Below are 20593 nucleotides of genomic sequence, written 5' to 3'. Positions count from 1 at the left end.
TAAAATTGATTATATTGTCGTATATATTTTAGATCTTGTGAATCTTATTACACATCCTTATGTATTTTGCAGAATTCAATCAATGCCATGGTAATATTTTTATCTGCGATTTATATCTTGTATGATTTGTGTTGTTATAGTTGGTCGTCCTTTACTTTTTACTACCCGACATCCGTTTTTCATCCGGAATTTAGCAAATATTTTAGAGGATCTGTATATCTGCTTTTGTAGTTTGGCCGGTAAAATGTTTTCAGATCGATTCTAAATAGGTTATTAATCGGTATTTACTTTAAAGCGGTCTCGTTATTTTATTTATTATAATTTTTTAAAAGAATACAAGTGCTTATTAAACAAATTAATCCGTGAAATGCATTTCATGGCACAGCCAAGAGAATATATTCACTTTGCATATGAATGCTAATAGATATATTAGAAATATACGAATGTCATGGAAATAATTTTATTTTAATAAGTGAAATAATTACTTGACACGTTTGTATTTTTCAGTAAATTATAAATTACAACTTCTGAGAATTATTAATACATCTCTCCCTGCTGATATAACAACACACCAGCAATACTGGATGCATCTGCGTATTGTTTGCAGTTTAATATAAAACATGTTGTGCAATAATATGTGTGCTTATATTTAACATATAAGGTATGATATTACTCAATACTAGGCAGTCCGTTACAATATGAATAAAAATAATGTTGTAATATTTACGATAGAGATAACTGTTAAAAATATAAACCAAGAAGAAAATTATTCTATCGTTTGAATCACATTTATGAAAATATGATACGTTCGCCTTTGCAAGAGATTCAATAAATTCTATCATTAATATCAGACTTCATCGCGTTCACACAGAAATTCTCATGTTATAGGGTATCGAACTCGACAATTAACAAATAGTTACTTATATGGAATGTTATCTAGACATAGCTAGTTATACAGCTTGTTAATGTGATAATTCCCCCGTTCGAAAATTCAAGAATCATTCCACACTAAATATTACAAAATTCTGTATCAATGAAATGAATGCATGAACAGCTTCTTAGAACTCTTCTTGTCGTAAGCAAACTTGCTTACCATCTTTAAAACAATATGGTACTCCTTATAAAAATAGAACAATGTTTTATATTCATATTTAATATTTTTGTATTCACATTAAAAGTTCAGAGTGTGTAAGTTTTTAAACATTAATGTTTTCATACTTTCCATCATTGACAACGTCCATCAGATTGTATAAGTTCTATCGACTTTTTATTTTGTGGTTTTAGTTTGTTTATAATTTGCTGCTTCTGATGCTTAAATATTTTCTTTTCAATTAGAGAAAGATTCCGTGCACAATTTCCCTGCAGTGTCCAGCAAAACATTCAATCTGCTATGAGCATGAGTGCAGAATAAATGTTCCCTGCAACAAAGACAACGATTGCTTCTTTTACGGTAAGTAGGCAGGACAATGAATGTTGGCTGATGCAGAAACTGACCAAGGTTGACGTCGAGATCCTCAGACAGTTTTTTGATAATTTTTTAGTATATAGATAAAAAAAAGCGTGTATTGAGTTGTATACTTAAAAAAAAAACGTTTTTCCTCATTGTAATTTCAATGTAAAATATAGTTTGTGTGGTATACGAAATAATATACGTATATTCACACAAAACATTTACAGAAATACACATACACACACACATGGTTGATAATGATGATGATCTGACGACCCGTATGCCAGTCTCCTAAACCCTTTCATCACAACTCGCCCTGAACTATGCTCAGTTTTCGTTCTGTCTCCCTTTGATCTTCTGACCACTCTGTTGTATCAATTAATGTAAAAATGAACTGTAAAAAGTCTTCAGACGTACCTCTCTATTGTACGGTATATCGATACTCTATGACTGACTGAGACAGCTTTCGTACACTTATATAAGATCTACCTCTGCGTTTCATATTTAAAACAATGTGCCCTCTATACTATTAGACCTGACAAAATGGTTGACCTTTTCATCCCCTCTAAAATGTTCCAGAGCAAACCTAACAGCCAGCTGTGGTTCTCTCCAGAAAAAAGTAGGTATATATATTTTTGTAAAGGAAATGAGGAATTGTTTGTCCCCCCAAAAAAGTAGAGGGTGCCTCTTGACACATGTGTTAATATGTTTTCGTATTTGATAAAACTGGTATGTTTATTTAAACACTAGCCATAAAAATAATATCATTTTTTTTTATTGAAAATTATGTACACATAATTTTTCACATGAATAAACTAACATTAATCCTTAGTTTCACATTTTTAGAATTTATCGTTTGCTAGTGCTTTTTAACAACGTTTCTGCCTATTTACATTAACATGTTGAAAAGTACATACTTGTCGTTAGATAAAATTCTGGAGTATTCCAAACTAAATTCACATCAACATGTGCATAAAAATAATGCGAAAAAGTGGTTAGTTCCAAGTGAGAAAAAGAATTTCAGAAATAAATATACATAATGTTTATTTATTATGTAGATGGGGCTATATAAGTTGCACAGTTTAAGTTGAAGAAATTATTTCTGTGATTTTACCGTAAATTTGCACATGTTGGCCAAAGTAATCTCCAAACTCTACACTTTTGTCGAGATGAGTAATTTGAATGCCGAAATCGAGAAACTTCATGTAGTACTAGAGAATTTGAACAGATTTTATTTAATTCATGCCGTTTTGTAACTCGAGAGTAATCTGTTCGACATAATTCTAATGAACAGTGATATGGGGGTTTGCAATATCAGGTTATAAAAAAGTACAGTGAAAATTACATAATTTTTAGCCTCTCAACATTTAAGACGAATAATATTTGAACATAATAATAATTATAATAATAATAGTAGTAATAATATATATGTATATATTTATATATGTATATATATAGATATGCATGTAGCTCATTTCTCTAAGAGTTATATCTGCAATAAAATCAATTAGATATATCAAGCAAAAAATATGCACGCAATTCGCCCTCTTGATACATAGAGAAATTGCATTACAATGTATATCTTAATGGACAAATAACTAAATACTTACATATATAGACCTATTTAATATATATGTGTATATATATGTGTATATATATGTATATATATATATGCATATATGAAATAATATACGTATATTCACAGAAGAACACTTACAGAAATATACACACACATCGTTGATAATGATCATGTTCTGACGGGCAGAATGCAAGTGTCCTAGACCTTTTCCTCGCAACTTGTCCTGAACTATGTTCAGTTTCCGTTCTGTCTCCACTTGGATTTTCGACCATTCTGTTGTTGTATCAATTAAGATAAAAATGAAATGTAAAAAGCTTTCAGATGTCCCTCTCCATCGTACAGTATACCGATACTCTATGACTGACTGGGATAGATTTCGTATATTTATATCAGATCTACCTCTCCGTCCTCTATAGTATCAGACTTGACAAAATGGTGAATTGTAGGTATTGACCGTTTCATACCCTCGTAAAAGCTCCATAGAGAACCTAACAGCCAGCCGTGGTGTTCTCAAGAATGTGCTGCTTTCATTGCGCACATAAATCACTTTTTCCATGGCTTCAAACGTAATTGATGTGCTGCAACTAAACATGCTTTTGGAAATGCCAGCGACCATTGTAAAACGTACAAAAACGTTGTACGCTCAGTCCGTAATGTTCCAAGAAGCTGAGCAGCGGCTTGGTTCTTACTAGGTTTAGCAAATAGCAATCAGTATGCTTAACAGAAACGTGTGCTCTATCCCAACTATCATTAATGGACCTGAGGTAATCTCGTCAGCATAAACAAAGCCAAACTGTTTGCCAAGAACTTTGCTGCTAATTCTACTGTTGTCGACCAAGGCCACTAACAAGCAATATTTCCTCCTGTATCAGAAAACACGCTATGTGGTATACAAATATATGCACGTGATGTTGCCAAGCGAATCAAAAACCTTGGTTCCAGTAAAGCAACCGATCATGAGGTATTCCAATTATAGTACTCAAAAAAATTCAACCAAAACTAGCGCCAAAACTGTTTAAACGTGTTCCTAAGGAGAATTGCTTCCCATCACCCTGGAAAATCTCACCAGTTTGCCCTGTATTTAAGAATTCCGGCGATCGGTCATCTCCCTCTCAGTATAGGCTTATGTCTCTTTAGCGTCATGAGTAAGTTGCTGGAATCTGTGTTAATAGAGAAGTAATCAATTATCTCAGCAAACAATAACCTTCTTAGTGGCACACAATAGAGTTTCCATTCTGCAGGATCTACAGCAGATGTGCTTAAAGTTATATCTCACAGGATTAGCGAATCTCTCCAGGGAGGATTCCTTTCTAGAGCAATTGCTCTTGGCATATCAAATGCCTTTATTAGGTATGTCATAAAGGTTTACTTCACAAGATCCCCAGCTATGGTATATCTAAGAATGTCTCCTCAGTTATTAAATCATTTCTCTCTGACAAGGTCATAAGAATAGTAGTCGATGGGCAGAAATTAGAAGCTCACAGTATTAATCCTGGAGTTACTCAGGGGTCCATCTTGGCTCAACTCTCTTCCTGATTTACATTAATGATCTTTAAAATCACATTCTTACATCAATCGTAGACATTTATGCTGTTGGTACTACCATCTATGGTAGCAGATCTAAGACTGTAAATGATCAAGTGGCCTCCGATTCTTTCTCCTCTGACATTGAGCACGTGGTAAATAGGGGAAAGAGTTGCTAGTTCCTTTTAATGCATCTAAAACCAAGTTTCTACTTTTACATCATCAACGCTCTGATCCCCATTTTGCATCAATTGAAATGAATGGCTCTCGTCTTGAGGAGGCATCCTGTTCTGACAAGTTTCTGGCTTGACCTTTACTCATTATCTGAAATGGCTAAAGTACATCAAATCTGTTACCAAAGCCGGTGGAAAAGTAGTGGGATCCTTCTGTCGATCCAATAGATATCTCACTTCTGATGCCATTCTCTATATTAGAGACAGGTTCGTCCAGGGATGGAGTACTGTTGCCACATCTGGGCAGGGGCTGCTAGATAGCACTTGTCCTTCCTTGATAGAGTTCAAAATAAACTTAGTAGCCTCATAGGAGATGCCGTTTTTTCTTCCTTGCAACCTCTATCTCATAGAAGAGATGAAGCGAGTCTGTCTTAACTTTATCGTAATTTTCATGGCAAGTGCTCGACTAAGCTTCAATCTATAGTCCCCCGTTGACAAACGTTCACAAGAAAACCCCCGTCTAGCTGAAAACACTATCAATAATTCCTCGCATTCTTTATATGTGCCTAAACCAAAATATAGAGCTTCTTTCTTTGAACGTCACGCCTGTGGAATTGTTTTCCGTTTTACTGCTGTCCAGCTCACTACACTATGGTTGTATTCAAGTCCAATGTGAACAAGTTATTGATAAGTTGTTCCCCTTAAGTTAACAAGTTTACTCAATTTCCATTACTGACAATTACTATATTGTCCAATTGACTACTGTACACTCTTTAACCCTTATACTCGAGTGATCATGGGCCTTGATAAGTTGTGATTCCTATGTAAAAATAGCAGAAATTGTTTGTCCACATTCTATAAATTATTCCACTTATAATAAACGAATATATCACTCTTGAACATAGATGCCACAAATCGGATTGTTTTAAATAATATCGCATAAAGAAAATGAGATGAGGCTTAACTCGATTTCTTCTAGTAGGAATGATTTTTGAATCGCTACTTCTATTAGTGATTAAGCATGAACCTAGGAAATTTATTTTGGGATTTTCTTCTTGAGCCTGCCGCTTATTTGTTTAAAAGTAAATATCTGTATGAAAGCATTTTTACTTATAAGTGAAAGTTTCCATATATAAGTTCGGAACTAATTTTTTTTCCGTATACTATTTAATTTTCCTAAAATTAATTACAACTGAATAAACATATGTATATATAGACAGGGCGAATGAACTCTTTTTTCTGGGTCAACGGCCAACTAGCACCATGTATATTTGCGTGTGTGTATGTGTGTATAGGGGTAGAGAGGGCTCCCGTACGCCATGGTGTTAAAAACCCATAAAGCGGAAGACCGGTACCCGCATTAAGCTGGTATGCAGTTTAATTTGTTGCTGGATATCTTGCTATTCCTTGTTGCTGGATCTCAGCATTTTTAACCGAGAGAGAGACTTAGCTGTCGTACAAAGCTAAGACTCTGTAACATCATATTTGTATAGATACTCCCTCGTACATTTGGGCTTATGGATTTTAAATGTCTGAGGGAGTGTCACTCGTCTGACAAGACGTTGCAATCATCATATGTATGCACTTATTGATTTGTAAATCGCCACTTGTTTTCGTCTCCTGTCACCAACAACGACTATATTTCATTCCTCGCATTGTGATAGCCTTCTAAATCTCTACCTCATATATATATATATATATATATATATGTGTGTGTGTGGGGGGGTTGTGTATCTATGTGAGTGTATATATATATTTGCAAGAGACTATATATATACATATATATATAGCCATCCATATACAATACTGTTTCGCTGTTTCACAGCTCATCAGTGTGGCTAGACAAACAACTGCCTCAAGCCTGGATCGAAACCTGGTCGCTGAAATGGCACTCAAGTCTGTTCAACATTACGCTATGCGGCTGCTGTTGTGAAGGCAATGAATTTAAGTATGTTTTGACACACAGACACACACAGATATATATGTATGTGTGTGTGGGTGTGTGTGTGTTGATCTACACCATATGGGCACGAACTGATTAGTTGAACTATCCGCCTGCTGTTTTGACAACGTCTAAACTCTCTGATATTCTTCTAGAAACCTTGGGAAAAAATTGCGCAAATCCTGATTCTCAGTTCCCTGCGAATAAATCTGTACAGTTCTCACACTGACATACAAATGTTTACTTATTGTCTCTCTAGTTACTCGACGTTCTTTATCGATAGAATTATTTATTTGGCTAATAAACTCTGATGTTCCAAATTATTTACACCTGCCACACCTACTATACTATCTATCATACTCTCTGCTTGAATATCGTTATGCCTCTCAAAAACTGATGCGCGAATCATGAGAATATTTCCAAATGTAATCTGATGTATTTCTACTAGGCTGTGTCGTATTTTTTCCAATGTCTAAACCCGACTTTTACTGCGTATTGGTCTTTTTAATTGACTTCATGGTGTGGTTGTACTTTTGAAATTAAGCAGGTGTGTCATTAGGCTTTAGTAGGGTGTACTCCGACATCTGCTGTGGCTGTTTATTTTGACCTGAAATTACAACAACTGTTCAGTTATCTCATAAGATGCATATCAATAACATACTGAATTGTTAGGGTGTACAAAAATTTTGCATGCTTGTACCAACAATTCTGCAGATTTATTGAAGACCCATAGTATATATGCATGTGGAGAAAGAAAAAAAGACAAACAGAAACATAAAGAGAGATACAGACGGAGAGAGGAATCTAGGGTTATTTACTGAGCTGGTAAGGAGTAATCTCTTGCGCCTGTGATATTTCAATGGTAAATACTTCTCATCAGAAGAGGAGTTGATATTATCATGATACATAAATATGGTAAAATAGACAACGTCATTTTTAAATATCTTTTAGAAAAGAAATAGAAACGATAAGTGTCGATAATAATATAAAGGGGAAGGGTAGTCGGAGTATAAGACATGAGAAAAGCTTCAAAGCCAGAAAAAATGTTTTCTTTAGGAAAGAAGTGGAGTAAGAAAAGTTGCGTTTTTTTTTTCAGTTTAAAAAATAGACACAGGATGTCTGGCTAAAGACAAAGAATACACGGTCTGAGTTTAGAGAAATTAATGAATTAGTTCAGTGAAAAATATGATAGTGTTGAAGAATGCAATTTTTCTGTACGTTTTCTGAAGAAAATGTGCAGATATAACTTAATACTGGGAGCTTGATCAAGGTCTAATTTATCTGGAGAAGTGCCGAGTATGTAAAACAATAGAAATATGATGAAAGAAAGCTGCAATAGAGCATCTAGTTTTTATGTTTCCATAACAAAACAAGAATGGAAGGAAATCATTAATGTTTAGTAGTAATCCGAAGAAAATCGCTGAAATCGAATTTAAAATAAAATATTCATAGAAAATTAATTTAGGTTCGATCATTGCATAATATTTAATTTAGTTTTAAAATAAAAATAAATCGAAGTAAAATAACAGATAACTCGGTATATGAGCTAATAAATGAAATCAATGTAATATAATACAAACTTAATTACTATTATAACTATGCTCTGAACCCAGAGACCATAAATAGAGAGCAAAAAGACTACAGATTGTGTCAACCAACTATGGTAATATGATAATATAATGGACTCAAGAAAGGACCATTATTTAGGATGAAGAGCTTAAGAATCGAATAAGGGGTTAGAGGTGTAGTAGTAGGGTAAAAGAGGGAAAATACAAATACAAGGATCATAAAATATTGATAAGTATTGAGGGAGAAAAGATAGGAAAGTGATCTGATATAATTTGAAAGCGTAGGCGTTAAAAGTGAAAATAAACGCAGAGAAGAATTACAAACGGCATACGAGTGCAGAGGAGAAATGACTAGGTTCGCGAGTGAAATAAACAAAAGAAAAAGCAGGAGGGGCAATTATGGATACGGGGCAGAGAGGAATTTTATGTGTTTTAAAAAAAGATACCTATAAACTTAGCTGACAGTAGTAAAGGAGATAGTTTAGTGTGGTAAATGAGATAATATATGGTTGAATATATATTGGATGACAGTTAAAGGTAGCTGAATAAGGACACGTTTAAATGTGAAATAATTCATCTCTTGTTTTAACTAGTAAAGAGAAACACATTTATACAAAGTTATGATTAAAATAGGAATTATCCCTACAGAAGGCAACGGAATCATAAGCATGTAAAAATACGTACATATTTAACACATATAAAAGAATTAGGAGTATGTCTGCCCCGGAATCAAGATGCGTACACACTAGAAACACGTTACAGACAAACATTAAACTATGATAGTTCGAAAATATTACGTGGTTGTTTAATGGAAAAAATAAAAATTAAGATTCATTCCTTTTGTATAACAAAAGTATATTATAGGTGTGACTTATACCCTGGGAAATCCCGTCTCGGGTAACGGGGGTATTGATATGTCTTCAGTAGTTCCCCTTTTTACAGTCTGATTTGAGATTACACTTTTATGATTTTCTGATTTGAGATTCCACTGAAACATGTATGCACATGTGTAACCAATAATGTTGGTATAATAAACATACTGTATATTTGATCTATCCTTCACCGAGCACTCTTTTAAAAGCTGCGGCGGAACTCATCTATGTAACATACAAATATACTATTTCAATCTCTATTAATACTGAAAGATTAAGATGTAAGGTGGCAGTCGATATTTGATGAACACACCTACGACGTATGTGGACTACGACAAACAAACCATCTATTGTATACTTTGCAACACATGTTACTTTATTTTCGCGTTCTGCATTTTTTGTTAATCTTAAACAAAACTATTGCAGTGGCGATGTCAGATTTTGACATCATAGACGCAATCTGAATTCCAAATACTTCAACATTAAAAAGAACTCACAACAGAAATCTGATTTAACACAAGCAAGTGTACAGAAAACACCGATGAAAGGTAAGTGGTTAACTCCCCCAAACCAAGTCATTGCAAAGTCATGGAAAGTAAAAATATTTTCATACTTTCTCTCATCTATACGATATCTAGGCGCACTCGTAAAGAGAAAATAAAGGGCATACGAATTATCCGTGTGCTTTTACTCGCCTCATTAAATAAGTGTGTCAATGACCTTTTTTACTTACAAAAAATAAAATTAAATACTGTTTTCAGCGTTTTTTTTTTACGTTACGATAAACACCTTTCGGTTTTATGCGAAAAGTCACTTTATTTTTAAAAAATAATGAATATTTCTGTTGAGATATATTTTTCTCGTATATAAAACATATATTTTTTTAATCAATATTTTGTTCAAAGAAGCTAAAACTGTATGTTCAAGGTTCCTTTGGCAAAGCCACTAAAGAAAGCAAAGTAATGTTCTCTTTTCCCACAGTTTTTCTAAAAATACTAAAAACTGTTCTTTTGGGCTCTGTTTTGTTAAAAATCTGGAAACTCAGTTGTTTGCACATCATTCAAGCATGGATACCTTGCAAAGTAAATAGGCCTTTTTATTAAAACTGCAAATTGAAAAACAACAACGTGCAAAGGAAAAAACAAACAGCGTCAAGAACAATTATTAGAACACCAAAAAGCTCGGATGAAAAGCAACAACCTGCAGAAAAAAGATAACAACAATTATTTGAACTACAAAATCGCTCAAAGGAAACTTAACAACGATTAGTTGAACGCCAGAAAAGCCCAGATGAAAGACAACAAAAAAAAACTGAGTCTAGAGGCGCAGCAATATGAAAATAAACAGCACATGAAAGAACTGTTTACTGAAATCATGAAAATATTACGTCCACCGATAATACTGATATCTATTATATAAAAACAAAAGAATTTAAATTACCAATGCTTGCACTTTATGACAACAATGCGGATAGGTTTATCTAAGTATTGGTGTTGATTGTATATATAATCATAAGGCAGATAAAATAAATACAAAACATATGTACAGAGTACTGTATATATATATATGTATATATATATATGTATATATATATAAATATATATGTATATATATGTATATATATATATATATATATTTAAATGAGAAAGGTCACCAACAGCAATTATTGGTGACCTTTCCCATTTAAATATACATTTTTTCTCGATGGAATCTCTCAACCAATTATATATGTATATATATATATATATATATATATATATATATATATATATATATATATATATATTAGCTTTACCCTGCCACGCCTTGCTGTGGCTGAAATTCGCGCAATGGAAAAAGTTCCAAAATGAGAAATATTTTCTGGTTTGGTGACTCTTGAACACATAGCATACATTGTCCAGGTGAAAAAAAAACATTCAGTGTTAAGCGGTAAGCCCCACAATTATATAGATTGCTACCTGCGATTTGTTGATGGTTATTGTAAACGACTATAAAACTTGAAAATGCAGTTTCCTAAAGTGTAATGGTGTATCAGGTGGAATCATAGAAATGCGTCCAATGAAAATATCTCCATCTGTAAAAGGTTCTGTTGATATTGTTTGTTAATTTTTCCATTGCAAATCTTGGATTGCTTTATATTTAGCAACATGATTATTAGTACACCAATTTTAAGTTGCAGTGTATGTGGACGCATATACTGCAACTTATATAGCTGTTGGATAATTAACCACATTATCTGCTTAAACAACAGTGTCGATGGGTGTGTATGTGATTACCTAACATGCATTTTACGTTGAATAATAGCGTTGCATTCAGGTACGTCTTGTACTGATCTGCAAGAATAACTCATTTACTCAGTCAAGTGGAAGTCGTATAATTAATTTGAACATCTGGAAAAACCTTTTAAACTAACTCTTCTTTTGACGTAATAAAATTACAGAAGTAAAAATTCAACGAATGTCGCCCTTAACTCGGATCAGCCAGAACTTTTCAGCGCCCAATTTCCCACAAGTGATGCAAAAATATGGGCATTCATATTTTGAGTTAAGTTTAATGCATTCATCTGGCAACAAAAAGGGTAGTATTTAAGGGAAGCATTTATTTCATCTGCCGGTGTTGATTGAGGAATTACAGATAGCATTTGTCTGAAATCTCCTGCAAGCGATATTACGGCATCTCCAAATAATCGTCCATTGTCATGAAAATCTTGCAGAGATCGGCCAAGAACCTTAAGTGATTATTTGCCTACCATTGTGCATTCATCCCAAACAAAAGGTTAGCATTTTTTCAAGATTTTCCCCATACTGGGTATTTTGGAGATGTTGAACATGGGAGATTTGTAAAATTGAATGTTTGATAGTAGTTTCAAAGTAGAGTAACTAGTTATTCTACTCGATGGCAATGTTGCGGGTATTCCACATGACGCAAGGGCTATGCCATTTTGTCACTCAATGGCTGCCAAACTCAGGTTAATAAGAAAGGTTTTACCAGTTACTCCTGGTGCTGTTAAAAAGAGCAGTAATTTCAAATAACTTCTATTCTCACAATAAGTAAATTATGTGTAAAATAGGATGTATCCATGTTTGGCAATGCCTATTAATTGAGGAGACTACAATATGGTGAGGGATTAGAGATGGGCAGATAGACAGGAAGATATATAGATAGAAAATAGCAGGTGAGAGGGAAATACAGAAAGAGAAGGAGATAAAGAGTGATGGAGAGTTAGAAACAGAGAGGGAGTGAGACAGAGGAAGGAAGGGGAAGGGAGAGAGATAGAGGAAATTAGAATGAGAAAGGGGCCGAAAGAGAGATGGAGATGATGATATAGAGAGCGAGAGAGAAAGAGAGAGAGGGAGGGAGAGATGGTCGGACAATTTATTAAGAGAGGGGGAGAGAGACAGAGAGTGAAGTACACTTCATCGTTTTTTCCTTGATCAGTAGAGGAGAAATCCATTGAGACTGAGACAATTTTTATTTTTGTTACAATCCAGAGTACCGTTTTCTTTTTCGGGAGCTAGATTTTCTACAAATTAGAAACCGACTGGTTATCTTTACTTTCACCTAACAATGTAGCAAACAAAAAGATATTTTAAAACCTGAATTTAATGTGTAAATACTAATTTTAATAATAAAGCACGGTAACGTAAGTGCATAATTGCCACTTTATTCAAATATTTATTTTCCAAAGACTGATAGAATGAATTAAACTTTAAGTGTTGTGTAATTATTTTCTCATCGTTCAGCTTTAACCGGCGCATGACGTCAACAGCCCGATAGAATCGAGCGTTGTAGATAAAATAATAACAACGCTATGTGAAAGAAAAAATAAGGTAAAATTTGAAATAAAAAACACAAAAAACAAAAAAAAAAACTACCGGTCATTTGTATTTCGTAATAAATGTTTGTATAAAATAACATGTTTTTTGTCACAAAAATTAAGTTTAACATTTTTTACAATAAATAATAGCAACTTCGTTAATTTTTACGACTTTCCCCTGCGTATTGTAAACACCCGAACCCCCTCATGTTAAAAACGGCTTTAGGTATACACCACATCTTCCCATGTAAAGAACGACTGTCGAGGTTTTGGATATATATATATATATATATATATATATATATATATATATATATATATATATATATATATATATGTATGTATGTATATTTCCGACCTCCGGCGAGTAGGGGTTTTAATGTTGTTATGCCTGGGAGATGTATGCATCCACCGATCGAATTGTTTATTTCTTTCTTCTGTGGATGTCATATTCCGGAGAAATCCGAGTCTCAAGCTTAGTTACGTCAAGTTCATTAAATGCATGAGTAAAAATATTTTTTTACTTATGCTTTATTTCTAAAATTTACAATTTCTGTGTTACCCTTTTAAAGATTGTTAAAAAAAACTTCGTCTTATACACACGTGTTGTCAGAATCGTTATTTGTCGTCATTTCCAAATAGTTTACCGAAACGAAACGATGTCGACTAATAGTTTTTTTTTTAAATTTTGTAATATTTATTTACTTGTTAAGAGTTAAAACACAGTTTGATGATAAACAGTAACCCTTATAACATTTTATGGAAAACGGGCGTGTAAATGGCTAGTTTAATTATTTTGAACAAAACACCCGTTTGATTTATGATATAGTGCAAACAATTGTCCGCTTATGTACTGAATAAACTGCACTCTTTTATAACAGTATAATCAGAGTCTGCACTTAAGGAAGCGGTACATACATGCTTTTTTCCGTGAAAATTAGTAAAGCTAAAAGTTTAAAAAGAAAGTAATTGGATCAAAACCGACAGTTAATTTTATGCTGAATACTGACGATACAGAATATATCATAACTAAATTAGACACTGCGCAAGGCTTTTACTCTTAACTCGCACACCTGGAGATACCTGTGAACTGAATTGTTTACATCCTCGAGACTGTCTTTGTCCAATCGTTATTATTACATATCAAAGGAACTCACGCCACCATACATAAGTAAATTTACAGTTATAGGGAGGCAATTTAAACAGCATGTAATATGTTATAAGAGAGAGAATTACTAGCAGATTATTAATTCCAACATTTGTAATATGCGTACTATAATTTTTCAGCTTAATTTCGTGTGAGAGCGATAGAGAGATAGTTTTGAGTAAAATATCTCAACATAGCTAATAATGTGAGATAAATTATAAAAATATTAACTGAACGGCTTGGTAGAATCTGCAGTAAAAGGAGGTATTAAAATGCGAGTGTTTTAATTTCGTCATGTTAAGAATAATTACCTGATGTGTATGGCAATTTCATTTTCCAAATGTTCCTACCAACTTAAATATGGGTGATGCACTATAGTTTAAATCTGTATTAATGTCTATCAAATCATTTTGTGTACAATTGTTAATTCTTTCCTTAAATATTATCTTGTTAAGGTGCAGCAGACATTGCAAACGGAAACCCACATCCTAGATGTTATAAAGTGCTAAATGATGCCAGTATCCCAGCCGGCTACGGTTACTGTATGCTGAAAGAGAGAGTCAAGTATGGTAAGTAAAGCAAGACGCCTTTATTTAACATTCAGACAAGATGGATTGGAACAAATACATTAAGAAAATTGGCAGAGCTACTGCGAGGTGTGACACGCCTCTCGTGGTGAGGTCACACAACTGATTCCTGATCGTCTTCACACTTTGTATAGTCCTCCGAACGGTGTATCACATTAAATCCGGAACGCCTCGGTGTAGAATTCTCTGGAAGCAGGAAAACGAATGCTGCATTCACCAGAAGAAAGAAGACAATTGGCTTCTATTCTACTAAAAATTAATTAAAAAAATACACACTTTTTAAAGGTATGTACACTTCAGTTCTTAGCATATTTATAAAATCAGTTCTTAGCACGTTTTTAAACTCTCTAATCTCGCTTCTTTGTAGATGGCAACATTGCAGGATAGAGAAGGGTGGTGGTCAGGCCTTTGAGAGCAATCTTATTATCTCGAGATTCCGCGCAAATCTCGTTAAGTTTGAGGGAAATTGGCCGTATATAGTCCAGGTCGGGTCGTGGTGTAAAATCCACTTAGTCAATAAAGGTAAGATACGTAGCTGGGGGGGGGAGCCAGATGCGAATTGCGGGTGTGCAGTTCAGCCATAGTCTACAGTTTTGAAATCTGGGACCAAAACCGATATCTGCTCCCATGAACTTAGAGGTTAATCCCTGTCAGTCAGAATACCTGGTCTAGCGTTCTTCATCCCAGATTAATGTTAGCGTCATTATTCTAACATTTTCTGTTATTGAATATATATATATATATATGGCCTTCCAATAAAACAAAATATATCTGATTTTGACAATAAAACAAAATCTATATTTATATCTTCTACTTCAAGTATTTTTTTATATCCGCTGTTATCCGGGATTAATTTAACAATTTTAGCATATTTACCCGGTCATTTTTAGGGCCCAGGAGGTCTCAACCTCTCCAGTTGGGAACAAATCGCCCCCTCGAGTCGATCACTTTACAAGGAGGTTATATCTATGCAGTGCTAAAAGGGTTATTATACATGAGAGTATCTTGTATCTCAAGACAGTTTTCGCCCATGCATAGAGTATTGTTGCCACATCTTGACTGGCGAATCTGCATCTTGTCTATTACTCCTGGACAGGGTTAAAATGGTTGGCAATCTAATAGGTCTAGAACTATAGACTAAACTTCAACCTTTGTGCCATCGACTTAAATGGCATCCCTGTGTCTGTTTTATTAGTATTTCAATGGCAACTGAAGAACTCTGAGAACTAGTTCCCCCTAGATAACAAACTAAGGGCACTAATTGCAACGAAAATATATCCGACAACCCCTACAAGCAGCAGAACCCCACTCCTCTAGCGTTGAGACTCCTAGATGCCTACAAACTTCAACTAAGATAGCTTTTACACTCGTTGGAATTCCCTTCAGTCACCCTGTTTGCCCAACTCCAGATACATACAAAAATTCAGGTGTAATCTGATCAAATATCTCGATGACGAACTCCATAAATAGAATCCTGCCAATCTGGTCCCAAATAGTCGAACCTCGCGAATAAATGACCCTGTGTATTGTTTGAGGTGAACGATCAATAGAACAAAAAAAAAAAAATTTCTTATGACTCACGATGTGTATAATATTTAATATATGTATCTGAAATAAGGTAATAAATATGCCGGATGGATTACATCTGCTTGAATGTATAGTATGCACAAACGCTAACAAGGATACCTGCAAAGTCAGCTTAAAGACATATGAAATATACATTAGTTCCTTAAAAACACGAAAATGCTGCCAGTCACAAGTTGGGAGTGCATTGCTATCGTAGTGAAACTTACGGGTGACTGGGATAACTTCCGTACATTTATATCTGATCTACATCTGCCTTCCATGATTAAAAAGGATGTGGTCTCTATAGTATCAGAAATTACTGAATTGTAAATTTTAGGCATATACCGATTCATACCATCCAAAAAATTCAAATAAAAACCTAAAAGCCAACCATGGTACTCCCCAGAATGTGCTGCTGCCATCGCGCACAGAAATCACTTTTTCCATAGCTGGCAACGTAATCGATGCACTGAGACTAAAGCTACTATCGGGATTGCCAAAAAGAGTAATACAAAATGCAATAGAGCTATGTACTCAGTCCGTTATATCCAAAGTAGCTGAGCAGCGGCACGGTTCACAACCGTTTTGGCAAATAGCAAACAGAATCCTGAACATAAGCGTGCGTTCTACTCCAACAATCATCAATGGACGTGAGGCCATCTCGTCAGCAAAAGACAAGGCCAAATTATTTGCCAAGAAATATGTAGCTAATTCTATCCTATGCGACCAAGGCTTTTAACTCCTCGTATTTCATCCTATAACAGGCAGCACGCTATGCACTATACAAGTATCTGTGCATGAGTTCATCAAGCTAATCAAGTATCTTGATTCCAGTAAAGCAACTGGCTCTGACGGCATTTCAATTATAGTACTAAAAAATACGACTAGAACGTGCCCCCATGCTTACAAAACGTTGTTTTAAGGAGAATTGCTTCCCAACACCCTGAAAAAACTCATCAGTAGGTCCTGTATTTAATAATTCATATGATAAGTCATCTACCTTACAGTACAGACCAATAAGTCTCCTGTGTGTCCTGAGTAAGTTGCTGGAATCTATATTAAATAAATAAGTATTTGACCATCTCAGAAGTTACATTCTTAGTTGCATGCAATATAGTTTTCTGCTCCACAAGATCTACTAGTGCTAAGATGTACTAACGGTTATAACTCATAGGATTAGCGAATCTCCCGGCAAAGTCTTCCTTTGTAGAGCAATTTCCCTGGACAGATCAAAGGCCTTCGATTAGGTATGCCATAAAGGTCTACTATGCTAAATTTCCAGCTACGGTATAGCTGGAAACCTTTTCTAAATCATTGAATCATTTTTCTCTGATAGGATCATAAAAGTAGTAGTTGATGGGCAGAAATCAGAGGCCCACAATGTTAATGCTACAGTCCCTCAATGGTCAATCCTGGGCCCAACTCTCTTCCTGAGCAACATCAATGATCTCCCAAAACACATGCTTAAATATTTCATCGACATTTATGCTGATACCAGGACCATCTAGTCTAACACATCAAACGACGTAAATGACAACGTTCTCTCTGATTCTCTCTTCTCTGATCTTGAGACCGTTGTACAGTGGGGGAAGATGTGGCTGGTTACTTTTAATACATCTAAAACCAAGCTCATATCTTTACATCACCAACGTTCTTTTCATCATTTAACATCAATTAAACTCGATTGCTTTCGTCTAGAAAAGGTTCCATTTTTTAATAAGCTTCTGGGATTGACATTTACTCCTGACCTGAAACGGAACACGCACATAAAGCCTGTTGCCAAGGTCGCTGGAAAAATTGTAGGATCCTTCTATCGCTCTAGAAGATATCTCGCTGCCGATTCAATCATCTATCTATATAAAAGAAAAGTACGTCCAAGGATGGAGTACTGCTGTCATATCTGAGCAGGTGCTACTAAACACAGCCTACCGTGCCTTGACAGAGTACAAAATAGACTTCGTGGCCTAGTGGGGGAATGCCTTTTTCTTTTCCCTGGAACCTCTCTCCCACAGTAGAGACTTACGAGCCTGTCTTTGTTTTATCGTTATTTCCCTGGTAAGTGTTTGTTTGAGCTTCAATCTCTGCCCCCCTCGCCAATCGTTCACGGAAAACACCCCTCTAGCTTAAACCACTGTCAATAAATTGCCCCAAACTTTATCTGTGCCTAAATAAAAACGTAGATTCCATGAAAAAAGCTTCTTTCTTTGAAGTTCATGCCTGTGAGGCTCTCTTCCATTTGCCTGTTTCCCACCTGACAAACAATTAGATGTCTTCAATCGACCATAAAAAAAATTCCTGATAATCCGCATCCTTAAGTAAGACACTTTATCAAATCTCCATTATTAACGATTATTAATAGATTAATTAATTTGATTAATGTACACGCAATAACCCTTTCCCCGATTGGCTTTCAGCCTTGATAAGTGGCGACTACCATGTAAAAATATAGTACAGTTTGGGAAACAATATAAAGTTGCGGCATTTATATCGACAGAGAGCAGTAATATAGGCGTGTTTTTAACATACTATTTTTTTAGTTATTCAGAAATAGTTAAACAAAAAAACCCGAAAATATAAACTAGACCTTTTCTTGTATTCACAAACGTAATGAATATCACAAATTAATATTTAGTATATATCTATGATCCAGGATTTCTGGTAAGTATATGACTGTGTTAGTAGTAACTGCTGTGGGTGAAACGTAAATGGTGTATATATATTTTTTGTGAATTGCCGTAACTATAATTTACGATTTACTGTAATAAATATATGTTGACATTTACCTTTCACTGCGATATATGTTTGCTATCTATTGACTGTTTCTCTTTCTTTATATTTTATCTATGAAATAAATGACAATAGAATTGCTTTTGCAACAACTTATAACCAATTTGCATGCACTACGTGAATATAGTTATAAATTAAAAGCAAAAGAAAGAAAAATAAACAAACATTAGTTATTAAATTAAGAATAAATCATAAGCTTCCACAGGCACAGCCGTCATATTGGAATAGGTATTATCGACTTATAAAGGCTTATATGTGTTGTATGTTAGTTTCAGTCTATACAAGAATAATATATCGCATAACAAAAAAACGTAGTAATAATCTATTTATTTTTCATGTTTTCAGATCCCAATCTTGTGCGTCTTAAGGGAGGGGATGTTGACAGTTTGGATGAGCATCCTATCGACACAAATACTATGCAATGATCTAAAAATTCTATTTTTAATGCATTAGTAATATATTGATATAAATACATTCCGAACATCTGTAATAAAAGTTTTTTATGTTTTTCTTTGTTCTCTGATGTCTTTTTTTCTGTATTGATTTTATATTAATTCCAATTACAAATAAAATATTGATTACTATTGCAATAAATACAACTATATGCGTCATGTTTCTTACTCTTTAAATATTTGTTGGTAAATTTGCTTTCGCATCGTAGTTTAATATGTTGGGTGTCTGTGTCTAATAATAAATTTAAAGTAAGGCTGCTTATTGTGCTTGTAGTCCGCAAGATGTTTTGGTTAAACTCATCATCGTAAAAGTTATAGACGGTCTATATTTTATTTCGGCGTAGTTCTTCATCACCTAATCTATTCTTCATCGACTAAAAATTAAACAAATAAGAACACATAGAATATATTTTTCCATTAAATACATTAATAGTTCGTGGTATATAATTTATTTTAAATCAAGTCTCTAATCGGCTAATCGATAGCATAATCCTATGAATATAAACCACGATATAACACATAGATTATATTTCTCCATTAAATACAATAATAAGTGCAGGTGTCGAATAGATACACATGATAAGTGAGTCGACAATGAAATTGCTTCACTTGTTTATTAAAATCATAGCTTGTACTTATTGTGAATAGTTTTATTCTACTTAAATATACGTAAAGTCTAGTCACGTCACAAGTTGGTCCAAATCTTGTTACAAGTATTAAGAAGTGCCAAATTAATACAAATCTCATAATTTACTTCTTCGACGACGCTGGCAATCAGATTTATTTGATGAAAAGCCATATTATAACTTCGTAGCCGGAATCCAAATATAACAGTTCTAAAACGCTACCATTACTATTTCGTAATCGAGAAAAATAGCTTCATCTTGCGAAAACATATATCCTGTTGAAAAGTAAAAATGAGGTTTAAATAAAAACACGTTAACAGATTCAATGCAAGAAGTTGAATGCATTTAAATAATAATAATAATAATAATAATAATAATAATAATAATAATAATAATAATAATAATAATAATAATAATAATTAAAAATGTAATAAATGACGAGTCTCTAAAATTAGAATACATTCTTCTAATCCGCTTGTCGAATTACGTAGACATTCGTGTTG

At 34.1% G+C, this 20593-nt stretch overlaps 1 protein-coding gene across 2 annotated transcripts in view; it reads left to right on the top strand.

Moving 5' to 3' along the window:
• Positions 1 to 19519, top strand: part of LOC145293742 (uncharacterized) — a 45070-nt gene extending 25551 nt beyond the window's left edge. For both annotated transcript variants that reach the window (XM_080140216.1, XM_080140215.1), the window contains 3 exons: positions 1336 to 1450; positions 14528 to 14641; positions 19358 to 19519. In XM_080140216.1, the coding sequence (XP_079996342.1) occupies positions 1336 to 1450; positions 14528 to 14641; positions 19358 to 19437 (309 nt within the window). In that variant the 3' untranslated portion in view covers positions 19438 to 19519. The remainder of the gene's footprint in view (positions 1 to 1335; positions 1451 to 14527; positions 14642 to 19357) is intronic.
• The last annotated feature ends 1074 nt before the right edge of the window (positions 19520 to 20593 follow it).

The sequence above is a fragment of the Euprymna scolopes genome, chromosome 15 (genome assembly GCF_053919585.1).
Source record: "Euprymna scolopes isolate OS-2025 chromosome 15, ASM5391958v1, whole genome shotgun sequence".
In the NCBI taxonomy this organism is placed as follows: domain Eukaryota; kingdom Metazoa; phylum Mollusca; class Cephalopoda; order Sepiida; family Sepiolidae; genus Euprymna; species Euprymna scolopes.
Note: the sequence above shows the minus strand (reverse complement) of the source record. Positions and strands in the feature narration are given on the sequence as shown.